The sequence below is a fragment of the Zerene cesonia genome, chromosome 24 (assembly GCF_012273895.1).
Source record: "Zerene cesonia ecotype Mississippi chromosome 24, Zerene_cesonia_1.1, whole genome shotgun sequence".
Lineage (NCBI taxonomy): Eukaryota > Metazoa > Arthropoda > Insecta > Lepidoptera > Pieridae > Zerene > Zerene cesonia.
In genome coordinates, this window is record NC_052125.1 from 2021362 (window position 1) to 2043930 (window position 22569).

At 38.4% G+C, this 22569-nt stretch overlaps 1 protein-coding gene across 2 annotated transcripts in view; it reads left to right on the forward strand.

Annotated features, from left to right (window-relative positions):
* Positions 1-22569, forward strand: part of LOC119836429 (R3H domain-containing protein 2) — a 54771-nt gene that overhangs the window by 23936 nt on the left and 8266 nt on the right. For both annotated transcript variants that reach the window (XM_038361745.1, XM_038361746.1), the window contains exons 2-24: positions 4610-4821; positions 6304-6381; positions 6942-7130; positions 7735-7895; positions 8733-8824; positions 9326-9380; positions 10027-10082; positions 11274-11403; positions 11856-11986; positions 12432-12531; positions 12810-12939; positions 14686-14781; positions 15410-15518; positions 16135-16233; positions 16378-16478; positions 17052-17144; positions 17745-17805; positions 18309-18385; positions 18586-19086; positions 19734-19845; positions 20582-20655; positions 21337-21427; positions 22259-22331. In XM_038361745.1, the coding sequence (XP_038217673.1) occupies positions 6319-6381; positions 6942-7130; positions 7735-7895; positions 8733-8824; positions 9326-9380; positions 10027-10082; positions 11274-11403; positions 11856-11986; positions 12432-12531; positions 12810-12939; positions 14686-14781; positions 15410-15518; positions 16135-16233; positions 16378-16478; positions 17052-17144; positions 17745-17805; positions 18309-18385; positions 18586-19086; positions 19734-19845; positions 20582-20655; positions 21337-21427; positions 22259-22331 (2594 nt within the window). In that variant the 5' untranslated portion in view covers positions 4610-4821; positions 6304-6318. The remainder of the gene's footprint in view (positions 1-4609; positions 4822-6303; positions 6382-6941; positions 7131-7734; positions 7896-8732; positions 8825-9325; positions 9381-10026; positions 10083-11273; positions 11404-11855; positions 11987-12431; positions 12532-12809; positions 12940-14685; positions 14782-15409; positions 15519-16134; positions 16234-16377; positions 16479-17051; positions 17145-17744; positions 17806-18308; positions 18386-18585; positions 19087-19733; positions 19846-20581; positions 20656-21336; positions 21428-22258; positions 22332-22569) is intronic.

Sequence of the window (22569 nt, forward strand, 5' to 3'; positions counted from 1 at the left end):
ATTGTGGTACTTCCCCGGTGCGAGCTGGTTCAATTCACGCCGACTCCCACATGCAAAGCTCTGAAAGTTCTATATAAATTTTATGACGATATTTTGGATTGACGCACTCACGTCAATATTTGACAGCTCTAAACAACCAAATAGATATGATGTTCGTTTGTTTACGAAAACAGCGATTTAAATGAAAAGAATTAGTATAAAGCCATTACTTTATCGTTGGACTAGCCTTCTGTAATACGGTTATATCGTGCGACATGGTAAAGAGTAAGTAGCCTATAGGTATTCCCAAGGTCTAGACTATTTGTCCAAATTGGTTACTTGGTTCAGGTGTGAAAGAATCTTACATGATTTTATGGCAATAAGGAACTTCATACAAAATTTCGTCCCCTATTCCAATCTTCTACCATTGTTTTCGCGATAAAACGAATTCTGTGTCCTTTCTCAAGTTCCGTTCTATCTTTATACCGAATTTCATCCAAAACGCTTCAGTGGTTTAGGCGTGAAAGCGTGACAGACAGACAGACAGAGTTACATTCGCATTTATGATATTAGAAGGGTTATAGAATAAGTCTATCAATCGTATGTTTTGCACTAGCATTCTTGTAATCACCAGGTGCTTTTGAATTTTTGCACAGCTGTTGTTACAAAACGCTATCGAGACTTTAGTGTTTAAAATTAGGTCTCACAATACACAATTTCTGTGGCGTACCATCGCTATGTCCACTCGTTTAACCGCTTCACCCTTCAACGATACCTGCAAACGGTTTTGATACTTATGCTTTGGAAGATAAACTTGAATATAGCATCGCAAACGATAACGGTAATTAGTCGAAATCATGCAACATTATGAACTGTACGATTCTTATAGGGTCGCATTTAGCGTTCTATTATTAGCCCATAGGGTCAGTAATCAGGTGTCGTGAAAAGCGACCGTTAATCTGAATTGTGCAGGATATAGTACCAGTTTTGTCTACCCTCATTTTAAGTTAAAATCACCGTGAATAAGGAATGGTGATGTGCAATTTTTGATGCGGTAACAAGGTATGAACTCGTGTAACAATTACTTACTTTTAAAGTTGGTTGAAAGACTATAAAAGAAAAAACAAATCATGATCTTCTAAAAGATATGTTTTCATTCAAATGATTGCGTGTTGTTTTCAGAATCTTTTTAGGTATCTACGTTGGTATTGAAAAAAATAAACTCCTGAATAAACCAGCGAAGTATTTATATTTCGTTGTTTTTTTTTGATACTAAACATATATAATATACTATTGTAATCTACAAATCATCTAAAGTTCAAAACGAAAGTTCGTCGAAGTGTCTCCAGCAATTCGATACACGGAGACATGTCCCGTCACTATGGTGGGAATCATTGAGCACATGCCAAGAAATCGCCATGTCCATATGCCGTATCCAAGGTCGAGTTTCATAGGTTCACCGTCGGTTCCGGCGCGTTGCCATGACAACGGTCCTGATACCCTAACACTAAGATAGGGTATCCCCTCGTAGGGTTTCTCTGGTTATCATTGTGTACTTGTGCCCTTTGTGGGGCTAAATCCTCTTTGGTTTATTGTATTTGTATGCACGCTCGCTGTTGCTTGGTTTCTTTTCACGGGTTCAAAGTGGATGCTCCGGATGTAAAAGCGATAGATGCAGTTTGAAGATCTGTCGATTAATGCTTTGGGAATCCAGCGGTTGGGCTTTTGTTTGAACAGAGTTTGAGAGAATTTGATGAAATTTGGTACGTAGACAGCTGGACAACTGGAATAACATATAAGCAACTTTTTATCCCGACATTCTTACGGGATACGGACTTACGCGGGTGAAACCGCGGGGCGCAGCTAGTATGACTATAATGTTTTTTTTTTGTTATTGTTCTTAATTTCTAAACGGTTTAATTACGGGTAACACAGAACATGAATCGATGAAAGAATTGAAATAATTATAAGAGTAAAAGTCAATTTGCTGCCCTCCCCCATGAGTCGTTCATTTAAAATATGAAACGAAAAGTGTTACTGCATGCCATCACACTTGACAGCGAGGCCTTGGTGCTGGGTCACGGTTAAGTTCGTTTCCACTGCCATTCGTCACGATACGATAAAGACGTATCGTGCTAGTGTTGCACAGCACAGACAGCGTTTATCTACCTATTCTATATTGTAAATATTGTGAGAGATAAATTTATTTTACTATCCGTTCAGATCAATTATCGTATCGTCGTCATCAGCCCATATATTTTCCCACTGCTGGGACACATGCCTCCTATGAGGGTTCAGGCCATAATCCTCCACGCTGGCCAAGCGCGGGTTGGCAGATGCCACATGTCGTCGAACTTTTGATTCTTGGACACGCCGGTTTCCTCACGATGTTTCCCCCTTCACCGTTTTAAGCAGTAGTGATGGTATCCACATGTGCAGATAAATTGACTAACCAATTTATTTCCTGCACGCTCGCCCGGTCTCGAACCCCGACTTATCGATTTTGAAGTCCGAGGTTCTCACCACTGAACCACCACTGCTTTAACACACAGATCAATTATATGTTAGCTTAATAAATGTGTTATAATGATCCTTAATTACATTTATAAGTGTAACAATTACTGTATAGCTAATGATAGTTAGGGTCGTTGAAATGAATCGTTGACTGTGTTTCAAACAAATGTTTTAATCTACTACAACGTACGTAAACAATCAGAAGTATATTGTCTTTTAATTTTTTTTGTTTCATAGCACTGAAATGCTTTATAAATGAGGGATATTCTGAAAGAATAGAAAAATTTTGATCACGAGGATCAGTATATTACCATACAACCGCTCCTGAATGGTCCATCTAAAATAATATAAGCTAAAATAATAAGCTGTGTTCAGTAAAAGCATTTCTACTATAAACATTGTTATGAACTTTATCCGCTTCAATACAAAAACACATTAATAAGTAAGAGGGTTTGTTTAACGGGCGATGTTGTCCGTAATTACGCTCACTGTAAAGTGTTCGATATTCAAATTAATAATTAGTAATATCTAAATGCATAATCATACACTAGAGAAATACATTAATATTTAAGAAAAGTATTGTCTCATTCTAGTGTATAAAACGCAAAGGTGACTGACTGACTGACTGATCTATGAACGTACAGCCCTAACTTCTTCATTGATAGTGCTGATATTTGGCATCCAGATCGCCAATGTGATGTAGGCGTCCGATAAGAAAGTATTTTGGCAAATTCTACTCCCAGGTATATAAAATAGGGGATGAATTATTTTGACCACGCTGACCACAGCAAGTAATGTATTTAGGGAAATAATTATTTTGAATAAAAAAACGGTTTAGCCTTCCAATTTTCAGAACTAGACCAAATTTAGACGGGGCCACATGGTAGGCGCAAACTTTCAAAAAAAAAAATTAATAAAAAAGTAAATAAATAAATAATCGCAAAAGTCGTTTCCCCACTAAAAAGTTATTAGGTAGCAAACAAACACAAACAAAAACAGTCGAATTGATAACCGCCTCCCTTTTTTGAAGTCGGTTGATAAAACAATGTCTCATACAAGGTAACTGCCGCAACAATGGAAACGTGCATATTTCGCGATGTCGTGTGAAGAGCGATAGCCATAATATATTGTTTCCCTCACTTTTGTTTATGTGTTTATATCGCATATAATGTATGCGACGCAGCGTGCCGCAGTTACTATGGGTCTAGGCATAAAGAAATTCTAGAAAATCTATATCTTAGATACTAATAATATGAAGAAATGAATGGATTTGTATGTAGAAGTATGTTTGGATTGTTTTCACACGAAAACTACTGGAACGATTTCGAAAATTCTTTTACCGATAGAAAGCTGCAATTTCACTGAGTGACATAAGCTATATATGTACCACGGATGAAGTCTAGGTGAATAGCTATTATATCTATAAGTAAGCACTAATAGCGAAGTACGCAAGTCCTTGGACTGGGTCGAGGTCGTTCGCGGTATTGGTTTGTGTTTTTTTTTTCTCTTTACCTGGGTAAGGGGCGAGTGTTGATTGACAGAAGGGGGATTTTATATTTTCGATTTTGTTTGAGTGCAGTTAGTAAGAGTATTGAATTATATAAATATATACTTTTTGTTGATTTTCTTTAAGGTAATAATTTATATATAGTGGTCAAGATAAATATTTTTTTTAGTTTTATAGTATTGAAATTCTTTATAAATGAGACATATGGGGCGCCTAAGGGCACATGAAATCGAAAGGGTAGAAGAAATTCGATCACTGAGGCGGGATGACAGATGACCGAGAGGCTTGGCGTTGACATGGTTTGTCATGATTGACGCGGATTCGAATCCCGCCTCGTAATAATTTTTTTTTGTATTAAAAAAAAAACTCCATTGTATGGTATATACAGTTAGGTTACTGTAACGTCTTAAAGCAGCACTAATTCCAATGTTGCTAAGCATAGCAGTTATAATAAATACTAATAACAATAATAATAAGCCCGCAGGATATCTTTTGCCACGGTAAAGTGTCGGGGAGACCCGAATGCTCCCAATGGGGGAGGCCCCTGTCCTCATCTCCAGCTTGCCTTAACTTAGTGTGCGTATCTAACAGAAGTGTCCACCGTTTCAGATTGATGGCGTCCACCATCGTCAAGAAGCACAGGTTGAAGATCGCTTGACGACCGGACCATGTTCCCCGCGCCGTCCAATCAGAACGCCGTAACGAGCTTACAGATCGAGGGGAACGCCAGCTTTAATCAGTAGTCATAGTTGCCTTCAATTAGGTCCAATCTCTTTGTTAATACGGAATTTTTCGGTAGTCATTCTCTTTTTTTGGATGAGGTGAGTTGTGAGCGCGCTTTTATTAGCATTAACCGTATGGTCGTATGTAGCGGACTCCTTGAGACTAGATTTTGACAAATAGGGATAGGTTTAATTCGAACTCTGTTTGATTTCAAGAGTCGATAATGTTCAGGACATTATTATTAGGATCGCCGGGACTATAAATTCCTTACGTATGCTCTGTATAAGAGTGAGCGAGACAATATTATTGGTTCTTTCATTAAAACCTGTAATTAGGTATACCTTTTCCTGGGTAAAATTTAAGTAATCGTTGATACATTTAGAATACAATTGTTGGTTACGCTACACACGTCAACAGTCTAGCGATATCCTATCCTATCCTACTAATATTATAAATCCAAAAGTTTGTAAAGATGTGTGTGTGTTTGTTGCTCTTTCACGCAAAAACTACTGAACCGATTGCAATGAAATTTGGTACGTAGACAGCAGGATAACTAGAATAACATATAACAACTTTTTATCCCGATATTCCTACGGGTAACAGACTTACGCGGGTGAAACCGCAGGGCACAGCTAGTTTTATAGTAAATTTTACTCAAATAAATAAAAATCCATAAAGGATTTTCTTATGTCTTACATGTTTCACTGAAGTTTAAAATATTTTTGCGTAATAAACTTAAACGTAGCAGAAACTACAATAAAAATGGTTTATGCGCCGTTTTAACAGCTCCGACGATTTCATTAGGTATAATTAAAAAAAAATGGCCTTTGATGTTATACAGAAATAGTTACACCGAGTAACTAACTCTGATCCGTAATCGGCAGATTATATTGACGGTTTCGAATACATGGCGACTTTTCGATCGCTTTATCGTTTTACACGTTTAAACAAGCATGCGATGTACATCGAACTAACAATCGTAATTTGTAGATTTTATATTGAGATCGTATGTTGGAATTGGACGCACAGACAGTACGAGAAAATAATGTCCATAATACGTCGATATTGGAACACTCGCATAATATGTTCTATACTCAGAAAAATAGCGAAATAAGCATTTCAATGTTAATAACTCAATATTGCAGATAAGTGGGGGTAGTGTGATAAATACACCACGTTCTAGTGACCCCTTTCGGATTAAGGGCAAAATGCAAATTTTTGCAAATTTTTTGCGTTTGCCTTGTTACATGGTAACCAATTATAAAAATAAAGTCATTTGGCATGCTTTTATTTTTATTAGCTTTACCTGTATGTTTGTATGTGAACTATTTATTCCTTTAGACTCGATTTTGAACCGCTTTTAACGAAACGATTTAATTCAAACTTCAAACACTTATCAAGGATCGGTGACAATACAATAATTTCATGACATGATCTCATTATCCTGATTGGGATCGCTAAGATTTAATATTTTCCTTACGTATACGTAAATGATACAGATATTTTAGTTGCCTGTAGCATTAAACCGAGTTTTATTATATTATATTGATTTTCTTACAGTATGGCTATTTCTTTTTCAGTAAAATATTATTATAATGGAGAATACAGACGTAGAAAAGAATTGCTCCAGTGAAGATGGTCAGCTCACTAGGAATAGGGTAAATATGAGACATATTTTTCTACCTTCAACTACTTCCCTTGTAGATTTAATAGAATAAAAAGCCTTTATTTTTATATCAGCTAATTGATTGGCGGTAATCAATGTAAATCCTAGTAGTCCTACTATCCTATCCTACTAATATTATAAATGCGAAAGTTTGTAAGGATGCGTGTGTGTTTGTTGCTCTTTTAAGCAAAAACTACTAAAGCAGTTGCAATGAAATTTGGTAAGTATGTAGCTGAACAACTGGAATAACATATAGGCAACTTTTTATACCGATTTTCCCACGGGATACGGGATTGATTCTCAATATAGCAGAAATACCTGTGAGCAATAATAAACTTAAAGAAGAAGAACTCGAACAAAGTAACGGATTCCTTGTAAAATTTATATTCTTAAAAAGAATGTCTGGTTTTTACAATATTTGTAACTCGAGAATGGCTGAAATTTGATAAAATTTTGTTTGTTGATTTGGTTTACTCTAAGAACTGTGAAAAATTGAAACTAAAATTAACTTGCAAAATAAATGCATTAAACGACGAAAAAAAACAATTCCAGAGTTTCAAATCGAAACAGCTCGTGCGCAGCCAAGCGATACGCGAGTCCGCGTCGCCCCCGCGCACCGCCTCCCCCTACCCGCCCAGCCCGGAGGCTGCGGAGAGCGAGGGGGAAGGGGAGGGGGGGCGCACTGCGAGGTGCGCCACCAGCGTCATCTGTGATGAGGAGAAGTTGCCGGTGCAGATACAGGTGAGGTTTTAGCGAATTCAGCGTGGTTATGTTGGAAAAAACCGTAGTGCGGCCGCAGTCTTAGGCACAGATTTCTAATAAGCATCTGTGCTAATATTATAAAGCTGAAGAGTTAGTTTGTTTGTTTATTTGAACGCGCTAATCTCAGAAACAACTGGTTCGATTTGAAAATTCTTTCAGTGTTAGATAGCCCATTTATTGAGGAGGGCTATAGGCTCTGTATGTACCACGGGCGAAGCGCGGGGCGGACCGCTAGTAAAATATAAATGTGAAATTTATATGATATCGTAATGGAAACTACAGAGGTTTTTTGCCGGCTCTTATCGGTAGAAACCGCATTCCGAATCGGCGGTATTTCACTGTTAATTCAGATGAAATTTCAAATAAAAAAATGACTTCTAGAAGAGAATACTTCTGGTCGTATCAAGAAATGCTTGAGTTGGTATGTTTGAGTATTCGTCATGCTTAATCGTTTTATCCCGTATTTTCTAGAAGTTTCTCCTTCCCCTTTTCATCTATTTTTCATATAAATCATTTACCTTCTCTATCCCTCCCTCCATTCATCTTCATGTCTCATGTTTCATGTGGGTACCCCTATTCGCAGATAACGTCTGGCGGTTGGGAGGTGGACAATTACACGGAGCAGCGGCTGCGCACGCGCCGGTGGCTCGGCCAGCGGCCGCACTCGGACTCGTCGCGGGATTTCCTCTCGTACAATCCGAGGGTGACGTGCGTGTGCGGCAAGTGCGCATGTCCGCACTGTAGGTGAGTGGTGTGGTGGTGGGGTGCGATTTATGATGTTTTTAGCTAACAGTTCAGTATAAATGACAAAACACGATATAACATTAAGAAATTAAAAACTTTTTAACGAATTTTAAACGCAATTTATTCATTATATAATTAAGAGAGAAGACCCGTTACCACGCTCGCTGTAAAGTGTTCGAAACGTCGGTTTAATAATGTAATGAATAAATCGCGTTTAAAATCAGTTAAAAAGTTTTTAATTTCTAAATGTATAATGCTCGCGTAAAATCAAACACAAGAAAATACTAGGATATAACATGCAAAGGCAAGCCAAATTATATTACTGTCATTCAGTAGTATGATGTAGGGCCTCATCGTTATAATAAGAAAACTTAAAAATAGGCAGTTAAAAACAATAATCACATTATTCGAACCAGAAGCAATCGGCACCTCTGGTCATGACTCAGGTCACAATTTGATAGAGAAATAAAAATATAATAATCTTACTAACCTTGTTTTGCTAGAAATAAAGAGACTTGAAAGTGATAAATATCGCAAATTTACAATAAAGAAATAAAATTTTCACAACACACAATTTTCAACAGCGCTGAGCGCTCAGCGCTGTTTTTCAGTAACACCCCACTTACAACTTCTCAGCGCTGATTTTGACTGTCACCCCACGAACAATTGCTCAGCGCTGATTTTCAGTGTCACCCCACTAACAATTGCTCAAGGCTGATTTTCAGTGTCACCCAACTAACAATTGCTCAGCTCTGATTCTCAGTGTCAACCCACTTCTAAGTGTTCGGCGCTGATTTTCCATATCTGTTATATTATTATTTCTATTCTCTTTTCCAGGGGTAAAAGGAAAAACATCTGTGCGATGAAGCAAGATTCGGGCATCGTGTGCTCGGTGGACTGTCCCGATTGCTCAGACTGTGAGAACATAGGTAATTTTAGGACATTAGCTGCCATTTTAGATAGATAACGTTTTTATAAGTCTGTTGGTGTTCAACCTATTGATGTCGTTCTTTTTGTATGTAATAGGAAATTGTTAGTTGGTTCTATTTTAGTATCCGAAGCGGTACCTCTTTTCCTAGGAGAGTCGTTAACCTCTTACGAAGAATATGATCATTGTTATAAACAATATTTTACTAGTATTAACCTCAAATGAAATGGTAAAAGTATTACCACAGAGTACATACTCAAAAAACTAAATTATATCGTGAATTACAAATTCATTATTTATTAAAAAAATGTGCTTCATAAATTGATGTCACTACATAGTATAAAACAAAGTCGCTTTCTCTGTCCCTATGTATGCTTAAATCTTTAAAACTACGCAACGGATTTTGATAAGTTTTTTTTTTTTTTTAATAGAAAGACTGGTTTAAGAGGAAGTTGTATCAAATGATATCTTACGCATTTTTATAAATATGTAAAATTTTCAGGTACAAATGGAAAAACGGAGAGCGTTGATATCGATGAAAATATATTTTACTGTAGGTGAGATATACTTTGTTCCCTTATAACTGACAGTTTAACTTAAAACGGTGAAGGTAAACGTCGTGAGGCAAACCGGCATGTCCGAGAGTCAAAAGTTCGACGACATGTGACATCTGCCAACCGGCACTTGGCCAGCGTGCTGGATTATGACCTGTACCCTCATAGGAGAGCTGAGTCCCAGCAGTGGGAACATATATGGGCTGGTGATGATGAACTGACAATTCATGCCAAGTTGTTAATTTGGCTTCATCTTTTTATCCGTTACTCGATGACCTATTTTTGTGTTTGGAGTTGTACAGGGCCGTCGGTGGGCTTTTTGTGAAAAACAATAAATATACTTGCTTCATTTTTGTCCGCAAATAAAACATTTCAAAGTGTAAATGTAGACATTTTTATGTCTAAGTAGAGATAGTTAATTTATATCTTTATTGATTTGTTATTATAAAATACTAGCGGTCCGCCTCGGCTTCTCCCGTGGTACATATATATCCTATAGGCTTCCTCAATATGCGAGCTATGTAACAATGAAATAATTTTTCAATTCGGACCGGCAGTTCCTGAGACCTTCAAACAAACAAACAAACTCTTCAGCTTTGTAATATTAGTATTAATAATTCAAATAAGTAATTTTTTTATTCATTCACAGGTGCCCGGAGCGAAAGGAAAAGCCAAAAAGTCTATCTCTAAGTGGAAACGATTCAGGTATAGATATATTTCATTTATCATATTACTAAAAATACTAAAATGTATATCAATTATTTATGTTGTACTAGTTTTTCGCCCCGGCGTACTAACCAAGTACTATCTCGTACGTAACCAAGGTTGAGAGATTTTTTTTTTTAAATCCACGCAGTAGTTACACGCATCAAAAAATCTTATCGCTTAGAGCTGTACATTTCTCGTTTATAAAACATTTGAATGCTATAAAATTGAAAATTAAAACTGGACCTGTTCTTTAAGACATAGACACAGACATAGACAAACGTTTTATTCACACACAAGAACACAAACAACAACTTACAAAAAGAGGCAAATCTGTAACATTGTAAAGAGAAGAAGGAAATAAGAAGAAACATACACATAGACACGACAATTTAAGGAGAGAAGATGTAATTATGTATATATATATATATATATATATATATATATATATATATATATATATATATATATATATAATATTTAGTTTAAATACCAATTTGCTTTTAAAATATCTATAAGTATGTTTGTATTGTTTATATAATGTATGCATGTATGTTTATTTCTTCTGACTGGCACTCCAACAAGGGGCTACTGAAAATCAGCGCTGCGCATTACGCGTAGCACATGCTGAGTAGTCACCCTTTTTATCACCACACCGTTTAGTCATAAGTTCACTTTTTAATTTTAATTTTAATTTAACTGTAAATGTGGTGGTGTTAAATAAACATTATTTCTTTCTTTCTTTCTTCTAAGTATGTATCTAAACTAGCGGTCCGCCCCGGCTTCGCCCGTGGCACATATATAACCTATAGAATTCCTCAATAAATGGGCTATCTAACACTGAAAGAATTTTTCAAATCGGACTAGTAGTTTCTGAGATAAGGGCGTTCAAACAAACAATCTCTTCAGCTTTATAATATAAGGTATAGATTACTTTGCTGTTGTGTGTTATAGCTGTGAGAAAGTCCAGACTCAGCTTTATATGCCATGTGTCAGTTGACCCATGAAAATACATTCTAATTTCCTTATATATACAAAAAAGGTTTTTGAGAACAAATTTAGTTTCTCATGAACGCATCAAAATTATGTTCCGCAGTTTCAAACTCTGCTCAATTATTTTAAGTGCGATCATTCGAACGGACAGACATAAATAAATAATCAGAATCCTTATTATTTTTATTGTATTTTCAGACGAGAAATCCGAGTTATCCGACCATGAGTTGGTCAACTTTATACGCGATACGCTGAACAAGAACCCGAAAGATAGGATCACGCTGTTGAAAGTCGAGAGGGAGTTGCACGCGCTGGTGAACGACGTTGGGTGAGCTTTGTTTCGATCCATTATCGTCGTCATCATCATCATCATCATCAGCCTGCAATTGTTTGCCTGTTTGGATTGCTTTTATTAGTTAGAAAGTAAAATTTGAATTTAGACATCCTCCCCCCAACTCATTTTTTGTTGTCGGCCATCTTGAATTCATTTCTTTTGATAACGATATTGAATTGACGTTGATCAATTTTCATCAACCACGAACCAGGAACCACGGGCAAGGAAACTGACTGTCGAAACCGCATCTAAATTGGTCCTTCTATGCCACAGACAGACACACACAACACACACACACACACACACACGCCATTGATGTCCAAACTTGTCCCCTCTTTTTGCGACCCATTTAAATTTGGAACAGTTCTGTCAATTTGAAGGCGGTTTAGTTTTATTTCTTAGAAAAAAATTATGCAATTATTATTACTATCAATGAACTGTTTCAGCCGCTGCATAGTCCGCTTCCCGGTGATGACGTCATACGGCCGCATGCTCGTGCACCGCTGCGCCGCGCTGTTCCAGCTCGCCCACCACATAGACCACACCAACAAGAACTGCGTCATCGTCTCCAAGAGCGGTGAGTTGCTCGCCCCCTGTTACCCAGTTCCAGTTACCCATGGCCCGTTCGCCATTTTTCCATTCCCCATTTCCAGTTCCCCATTTCCCATCGTAACCACATCCTGTTCTCCATTTTCCGTTCCCATTTTCAGTTCTCCATTTTCCGTTCCCATTTCCAGTTTCTCATTTTCCGTTCCCCATTTCAAGTTTCCCATTTCCCCTTGTCCAATTTCCCGTAAGGATAGGACTGGATAGGGTTACGGATGCGGGCCTTCGGCTCCTCCACTCGCCATACGAAACTCCATTCAGTTGCATTCACACGCTATAATTTCACGACAAATATCTGTAATGGTGCGGTACTTCCCCGGTGCGAGGTGCTGGTTCGTGCTGAAGCGTACTTGACTCCCACATCCAAGAGGTTCAAAGTGCTTGCTTCACATGTTAATATATAGGCAATTTCTCAGGTACAAGCGGAGGCAGGATACCTTGCACCAGTTTCAAGCAGTGGTGTACTAGAGCCTTCCCAAAATCTCCCCCTCGGAGACATGACGACACGCTGGCGAAGTGAGTTTTTTTATTTTTTTTCTTTTTTGAGTTAAACTTATCTTCTAAGTGGTAATACATTATTTATCTTATGTCTAGTATAAACATAATAACACTTTCATCAGTTTTTACTCAGAATATTTTGGTACGTAACTGAGAATAATTGGTTTTTGTAAAGAAATTGTACCATTGTCTGTCTCTTATCGGTGTGCCCTCTAATTGCCGTATATATGCAATATAATTTCATTAAATCAATAAGGTACATTTTGAGAATTACATGAAAAAATCATAAATTACAGGTCGATACTAAAACGTTGTGGCGCTGGTGCGCTAGAAGCGGGCGGGAGCGGGGCGGATGCGCCGCGTAGCAAGTCGTTAGAGCAACGCGAGCGGGACTACGAGCGAGTGCGGCGCCGGATATTCAGCTCGGTAACGTAGCTGATACAGCGTAGCTCTACGGCGTAGCTATCAGATAGCTTACCAATCAAGTCAATAGTGTGATAGAATTGGACTATAGTTTGTGCGCGGTTGTAGCACTGGCTATTAAGTACGGTGACGTAGCCGATGCAGCGTAGCTCTACGGCGTAGCTATCAGATAGCTTACCAATTAAGTCAATAGTGTGATACAATTGGGCTATGGTTTGTGCGTGATTGTAGCATTGACTAAGTACGGTGATGTAGCCGATACAGCGTAGCTATCAGATAGCTTACCAATCAAGTCAATAGTGTGATAGAATTGGGCTATGATTTGTGCACGGTTGCTGCATTGACTATTAAGTACGGTTACGTAGCCGATACAGCGTAGCGCTACGCCATAGCTAACTGATAGTCAATTGTGTAATACAATTAGGCTACAGGCAGTTGTAGCACTTACGTAAGCACTGTGAGGTAGTCGATGCAATGAAGCTTTACGCCGTAGTGTTTGTGTGATAGAATTGGGCTATGATTTATGCGCGGTTGCTGCACTGACTATTAAGTACGGTTACGTAGCCGATACAGCGTAGCGCTATGGCGTAGCTAACTGATAGTCAATTGTGTAATACAATTAGGCTACGGGCAGTTGTGGCACTTACGTAAGCACTTTGAGTTAGTCGATGCAATGTAGCTTTACGCCGTAGTGTTTATCATAGCCCGTAGCAATATCAACAGTAATAGTTAAAACCGTGAAAGAGATTTAATATAATAGTATTGTAAAAGAATGAGCGAGATAGCTAAGACATCAAAGCAGTCTCCAGCGTAGCACTGGAACTGTCTCGTAGGCATCTACGCGCTGTTATGTAAATATTGTTATACAGTAAATATCAGTATAAAATACGTAGAGTTCGGGAAACATAAGTATACTCTCTTGTAGCTGTGTACGACTCTTGTAATCGTAGTCCATAAATAAACCAAACCCACAGCACGGACTAACCTCCTTGCCAAAGCACCCATGGTACGAGCAATCCGCATTGTTAATGAAGCGCACGAAAGAACTGACCTATTTCATTGTCCCGCGAGTGAATTCGCAAGGGTGTTATTACATTTAAGCTGTTATAGTTAGGAAATATATTTAGTTAAGCATGTATCTAGTATTTAAGTTAGTTAAGTTTGTTGAAAAATTATTATTTTTTTTTGTTTTTTTGTATCACTGTCGCATTGGGCTTGTCCTGTTATGGCAAGTGATTTTTTATAAATAAATAAATAAATAAATAAATAAATAAATTTTAATGCAATGTTATAGTGTGGGTAGGACGTCGTAGCTGCCTACGGCTACGGCGTAGTAATTTACATTTTGAACTAATTCTGTTCGTTTAGAATTCCTTTAAGAAACACTTATAAATACATATTTATGAGGAATCATTTTATCCTGTTTCTGTATTTTTAGAGCATTTCGTCTTTTCATATTATGAAATTTGTATATGACAAATTTGGGGACGCTCTTCAAAATCTATAATATCACGCTAATCAAAACCTCACAGAGTTTGCTTGTATGAACGCACTAATCTCAGGAACAACTGGTCCGATTTGAAAAATTCCCTCAGTGTTAGATAGCCCATTTATTGAGGAAGGCTATAGGGCCTATATATGTACGACGTGCGAAGCCGGGGCGGACCGCTAGTAAGAATATAATCTTAAATAATTAGATAGTTAACATTTTATTGAATTGATATACTGATTATATTTGTTTTTCTATAGGATAACTGCACACAAGACGAAAACCAATGGCCTTGGTTATCAAGCGGACCCGTTAAGCTCTTGACTCCCGACGGTGGACGAAATAAACTTGCAAAGGTATATATATTTTTCTATATTATAATAGCTGCACCCGGCAAATGTTGTTCTGCCTTACTCTTATCATTTAGGGATACGAAAAATAGATGTTGGCCGATTTTCAGACATACCCGTAATGCACACAAAATTTCATAAGATCAAGTCCAGCCAAAACATAACATATACCTACATAAATGTTGTTATATTTTTCTACATTTTCTGTAGTTTTCTTTCATCAATATTGGAATTTTAAACTCATTACTGCGAACTAAATGATGTTTTATAATACACTTTGTGTGTTATTAACAATGCTTTATTACTTTATTCATTGTATGGATGATTTTGGTTCATATCCGGCTCGAGGGACCACTATGTGTACGTAGCCAGTCATGACTCGTACATTTAGTTTAGAATAAAAACACTATTTAAATCCAACTAGCGCTTTGCCCGTGGTACATATATAGCGTATAGCACTCGGGGATCAGGAATTTATTCAACTGTGAAAGAATTTTTTGAATTAGTCCAGTAGTTCCTGATATTAACGTTAATATCAGGAGCAAACACTGCAGCCCTACATTATTATAATGTAATATAATATCTCACTTCTACGAAATGTTTGCATGTATGCATTGTGATTCCCCCAAAACAGGTGCAATCACTGGAGTCGCGTGACGAGGGCGCGTCCCGCGGCGCCGTCGCCAAGAGCCACAGCTTCGGCGGCTACGAGCCCACGCAGCCGCGCCTGCTCAGTAGACAGGGTAACGCAAATACACACACACCTACGCACACATGCACACGCAAACATACACACATACACACGCACACATGCACGCAGGCACGTATGCGTGCCAAAGTAAGAACGCATACATCGCACAAGCTTGTATGCCTCTTCACAACAAGTGTACACGCGCGAACTTTCAATGACATATGCCTGCGTAAATAACTACAACCACGCATATCGCAAAAACATGTATGCTCCCACACACATACACGCACACATTTTTTTTTTATATGGTAAGCGCTACCACCGTCCATGAACATTTGGAGAGGCGTAAGGTCAATTGCAAACTTTACACCTCTACAAATGGATTGCCCACTTTAAATTGGGAAGGGATTAAGAAAGCATTGACGAGAGGAATAAAGGAAAGGAATGGGTAGGGTAAGGAAAAGGGTATAGGCGTCCAGCTCCCCCACTTACCGTACAAAACACAATAGCATGCTATTGTTTCACGCCGGTTTTCTGTGGGGGTGTGGTACTTCCCCGGTGCGTTCTGGCCCAATTAGTGCCGAAGCGTGCTCGAATAACACACATAAATACGCAAACGTGCAATTGCATATGCGTGATTGAGCTAGTACATGAAGTATCCCTTCCAGGTGACCTAGCGTCGAGCAGTTGGCGCCTGTCGCCCTCCAGCTCCGGATACAAGACGTTGAGTTTGAGAAGCACCGACTCCGTCACGCCTTCGCCTACCGGTGAGTTCGCGTAGCGTGCACGCTAGCTACCCGCCCGTGGCTTCGCTCGCGTTGTCCAAGGGAAAAATAGAAAAATATAGTTGGCGCTCTCCCCGCGGTGTTTTTGGGATAAAAGATACAATTTGAATTTTTTTTTTATTCAAGGTGGTGCCAGCCCCGAGCCGGGAAGCGAAGCGGCGACCCTCGTGTGGGCGGTGACAGACCTGTCAGCCGTACCACCTGGAGCTATTGTCATACATCCACAGGTATCGCATCCATGTTAAATACTAAAGAAAGATAATTAGAGAAAGGATGGACAAAATAAATTTCACATCTGATACAATTACATATTTGATTACTAGCTGCACGCCCCGGCTCCGCCCGGGCAGTCATTTATCGTGATTGAAATAATATAAAGTATTGTATGTTTTAAGTTGGATAAAACTGCACACAATGTGTAAATTTGATTAAAATTGGTTGAATAGTTTAACGAGTCTTTAGATTATTTATATATATTTATGTCCTGAGCTGTTAAAAAGAATGGCGTATGTAGCTCGGGCTACTTAACCCGTCTACACGTCTTCGTTGAACGAATACATGGATTATAAGGCCGTGGTAATATTATAAATCTAAATGTGTGTTTGTTTGTTTGTTTTTCGTTCACGTCGCAACGGAGCGATTTAGTGAAATAAATCTTCTGTCTGAATATGGTTGGGAATGAGATAGATAGGGTATATCTTTTACCGCAGGGAAAATCTCATGTCCTTTGATCTCGGACGTAGCAGCGGCTATATATCATATGTTGAGTTTTGTATGTATGTACGTTTGTATGTCTCCAGACAGGCAGACCACTGACGAACCCCGACGGCTCAATATACCACTTCGATCCCGCGAATCCGCCCGCTTTCTGCAATAACCAGCATAGTGATAAGGTAAGGTTCACCCTCTTATTGCCCAACTAGCTGTTGCCCGCAGCTGCGCTCGCGCCGGTCCTAATAAATTATTATGGTACACTTTCATCTCCTTTTTTATCCCTTTGGGGGTAGAATTTATTAAAATATTTTCTTAGCGGATGTCTACGTCATAACATCTATCTGCATGCCAAATTTCAGCCCGATCCGTCCAGCGGTTTGGGCTGTGCGTTGATAGATCAGTGTGTCAGTCAGTCACCTTTGAGTTTTTTATATATATAGTTTTATCTTTTTTTTTTACACGGTGATAAACAATCAAACAATCTGACAGTGACTCATGGTTACTGTAAAATTGAAATATTTATTTATTTATTTATTTAATTATTTATTCTATATGTTACGGATCACAATATTTCGAACAATTTGCTTCAAGCAAGAGCTTGTTAAATTGTAATATAACGGTTTTTGCAGTCTTACCGCTACATATACAAGGCGTTTTTGCTTTAAAAATAATAACATTACCATTAATATATTTATAAAAGATAATTTTGTACCTCTGCAGTTATAAAAATATTTATAAGTTGGTTATATAATCTGTATTCTGCCCTTTCCACCTTCCAGAATGATGCAAATGATAAGCGGAGAGGTAAATTGGAAAAACAGCATTCGTTCATGGTCACAGGTGAGTGGATACCCGCGTAAGTCCGTACCCCGTAGCAGGAATATCGGGATAAAAAGTTGCCTATACGTTATTCCAGATGTCCAGCTGTCTGCGTACCAAATTTTCATTGCTATCAGTTCAATAGTCTTTGCGTGAAAGAGCAACAAACGCACACACATCATTACAAACTTTCGCATTTATAATATTAGTAGGATTAGTAGGATAGGATTATAATATTAGTAGGATTGATATTCATTCAAAAACTTGTAAAGATTCAAAAAATGATGCAAACATAAAGTTAACTTTCTCCGTGCACCATACGTCAACGACCTCTACTTATGTTTTTTATTTAACTTTTTTTCTTTTGCGGGTTTTGTTTTGAAATATTTTTGAAATGAAGCATCAAGGGGTACAGATAAAATTTCAAATCTTTTAACATATTCACCTGTGATCCGGCTCGAAGGACCATTTGTTAAAACACCCGTAATATTTGAATGAACACATTGTTCACATGTTTTTTTCAGATTGCGAATGCCCAACAAGCGAATGCAGGAAGTGTTGCTGCGAATGCAGGCAGAGTGGGCAGAAGTCGGTGGAGAAGGTAACAATTTTTTGCATTATTTATAAATATAAATAAAAAAATATAGTAATCAACTGAACTATATGAGATAGATATTAAAATAATATACAAAATTTTGTTCATCTCTATAATAATAATTAAGAAAGGAGACGATAATACGTTTTTTTTAAGTTTTGGATTGTATTATAATATTGACCTTTCATTACATCACTTCGTTGTAGACAACGCCGCAAGGGTCCAAAAGTAGCTCAGTACAAAGCAGCCCGGCGAAAACGCGCGCATGCGTAGATGCAAAAGATATACCCGTATCACCGGAACCGGGCCATAAAGTAGAGAGCAAACCGGTGTTCGAAGTGCAACCGCAGAGAATAGAGAGCAGCAGACAGCCGGAGAATTCAAATTACGAACAGAAATTCGAGAACAAAACGATCGAAATTCAAAAATCGCCAGAGAACAAATCGAATAGAAAGTTCGAAACGCAAAAGTCGTTCGACGGTTCGCAATTTGAAAACGCGCTGCCCGCGTCGCCGGCCAATCAGAGGCAGCAGCAGACGGATTCGCCGAATCAACGCTACCAGAACTCGACCAATCAGCGGCCGCCGTTTGAAAATCGAACGTACGAGACCCAGCACCGGTTGAGTAGAACGCAATCGCAGGAGCATCAGCAGAACCAAGAAGTCGCTTATAATCAGAATTATGGGCAGGGATATAGACATGATGAGGTATGTAATAATTTAATTACTAGTATTATATTTATTTTATTAAAAATGGTGTTTGCGCCTATAATTACCACATGTGCCAAACCAGCTGTTTATGTAATGTTAATATATTAACTAGCTGCACCCGGCAAACGCTGTTCTGTCTTACTCTTATCATTTAGGGGTATGAAAAACAGATGTTGACCAATTCTCAGACCTAGCCGATATGCACACAAAATTTCATAAGAATCGGTCCAGCCGCTCCTATGGAGTTGGGTAACTAACATTGTGACACGGGTATGTTATATATAAGATGAACTCAATAAATAAAATGAAAAATAAACAAATGAAGAGATACCGATCGTTTGTATCATCGATGTGAGGATTGAACAAAGATGATTTTATTATTTTGCGTATCTCTCCATCATAATCAGGTACCTCCAAAAGGAAAGGACCCGGTATTTTGGGAGGCTTACGTGGGGACACAGATCCAACACGCAGAGGCCCTTTAGAGAGTTTTAATGTGTCATCGGACACCATAACATAATTTGGGTAATATTATTATATGGATAATATATTATTATTATGTGTTTTTCTCCATTATACTCGGGTACCCCCAGAAGGAAACCACCCGGTCTTTTGGAAGGCTTTATTATTATTGTTTGTTCCAGCTGACGTCACCGTCACAGGCGATGGTCAGCTACCAGCCGGAGGTTGCCGAGATCCAGGGCATGATGGCGCAAGCGAAACTCACGCCGGTGCCCATACAGGACCCCAATATGCGTGAGTAGCGTGCCCCGTGTGGGGTACGGTCATGTACCCATATCATGCGCTATATGCTCCATAGCATATGCATATCATATATCTTTGATGGAGACATGATTGGGCAGACAGTGACTTTAAATTCTGTTTTTTTTTATGTCACAGTCGACAATGGAGCTGGTAGGTCGGCTGATGGTAAGCGCTACTGTGGCCCATGGACATCAAATGGTCTGCAAATGTATTGCCGACTTTAAACTGCGAAGGGATTAAGAAAGGATTGGCGAGAGGAATAAAGGAAAGGACTGGGAGTGATATGGATAAGGATATGGGCCTTTTCAACGGACTTTAAAGAGGGACGTTGTTGATTTGACTGTTTTTTTTTGGGTTTGTCACCTCGAGAACTTTCGAGTTCATGAACCGATTTTGATTATGCTGTTATTTTTCTCTCCCGAGTGGTCCCAATGGATCTAGTTTGGTCTACGACTGACGTTTTGAAGGTTTAGTCTTTTTGGGGGAAAATTATTATTATTTTGTACTGTAAGCACAAAGAAACTTTAATAAGGGGAACTGTCGACTATTTTCTATCACGCAGTTATCTAGTTACAAAAAAAAAATAAATAAGCCGTTGGACTATTATATTTTTTGTTATTTTTTTTTACATGACCTATCAAGTCTCAGGCATTGAGTGACGTGCGTCACCTAACATACGAAGGTGCGTCGCGTCACCTACGTTTCTTTAATGAACCATCCATTTCAGGTCCCGTTTCGATGGCCAACGTCATGTATCCGGGACTGCCGCAGGGGTATCCGTTCGTCAGTCATTGCCGGATCGTAAGTTATCCATTTATTTATTTACTTTATTTTGTTTCTTTTTTTTTTGTGTTTATAAAGTTGTGTTAAAAAGTCTTGAAATCGGAATCGAACTTTCGTCCGTCGTGGTACTTTTTTGTGTCATAGCGGGCAACTGAGCTGGTGGTTCGCCTGATGGTAAACGATCACCACCGCCCGTGAACAGAGCAGAGGCTCAGACCTCTGAGAATGCGCTGTGTGACGATGTGTGTATGTTTGTTGCTCTTTCACGCAAAAATTACTAAACCGATTGCAATGAAATTTGGAACATAGACAGCTGGAGAACTGGAATAACATATAGGCAACTTTTTATCCCGATATTCCTACGGGATATGGACTTACGCGTGTGAAACCTTGGGGCGCAGCCTAGTAATATTATAAATGCGAAAGTTTGTGACGATGTGTGTATGTTTGTTGCTCTTTCACGCAAAAACTACTGAACCGATTGCAATAAAATTTAGTACGTAGACAGCTGGACAACTGGAACAGCACATAGGCAACTTATTAACCCGATATTCCTGCGGGATATAGACTTACACAGATGAAACCGCGGGGCGCAGCTAATCAATATATATTGAGATTATAACAAATTATAATAATACTACACTAAATAAAAACATACATTGCACATTGTAAATTAATCAATTGGCGATTGTTTCCCAGGAGCAAGGCATGCAACCAATCTACCAGCCGATGGTCGAGGAGCCGAAACACTTGCCGCCGTCGCCGCACACCGACACCACTTTCAGGATAGGTGAGTTGTGACGTCACGTCGTACACGCGGTCCGACTGTCGGTCAGCGTCACCTGTGTATTTTTTAATTTTCGAAGTGAAACTTCTTTAGAATCGTTGTGATTACAAACCTGATGCAACGGAAAAAACGACTGGTGAGAGACACAAATACAAAAATGTGTAGAATGAAGCCGGTAAAGAGTGAGACAGAGATATACATACTATTTTATATATATTCATCTCATTCTTTTGTCGATTTACTGAAGTTTCACTTCTATCGTGTGTGAATCGCATACACACCTTTTTTTTCTATTTATGCTTCATTGTACAAAAATTGAAAATTAAACCTTTTATACAAAAAAGAAAAATTGTTTGATAACTAATATTTTTTTACGAAAGGCGGCCTTATTGCTAAACAGCAATGTCCACCAGGCAACCTGGTTGGAAAGCAAATGTGAGAGGTTTAAGAGATAGCGCAGAAAAAAGAAACAACACAGTTGAACAACAAACAACAAGACGGTTGAAAAATAATTCCCTCACTGTCTCACGATGATATCCTCGAAATCTAATCATTTTTTTCCAAATAACTAATGGACAATTTGTATATTTTAGTTTTTTTTTTACTAAATGGAAAAAAAACTATTAGACAGTGCTTAAACATAACACTCCAACAGAAAAGACTGGAAGGGATTGGCCTTTGCCAAATTGGGACAAACAGACCAACCTGCTGATGTTGACTCATCAGAGTCTTAATTAAGTTTCTTTTACATGTATATATTTGTGTCTGATCGAGGCTAATAAATAAATAAATAAATAAATAAACATAACACTCATATCCAATTAATAATTTCAGATCCGAGTTATCCATACGCGACGGAATTCAACGCGTACGGTGGATGCTCGGAGTCGGTGCTGCAGCAGCGCGGGTGCGTATGTGAATGAATGAATGAATGAACGAATGAATGAATGAATGAATGAATGAATGAATCAATCAATGAATTTACGAATAAATTAATGAATTAATGAATTAATGAATGAATGAGTGAATGAATGAATACACTTTATCCACCCCCCAACTGAAGTACCACAGCCACACAGAAGACCAGCGTGAAATAGTAATGCTACTGTGTGTTTCGTTCTTTTCCTATCCTTATGGATAAGGAA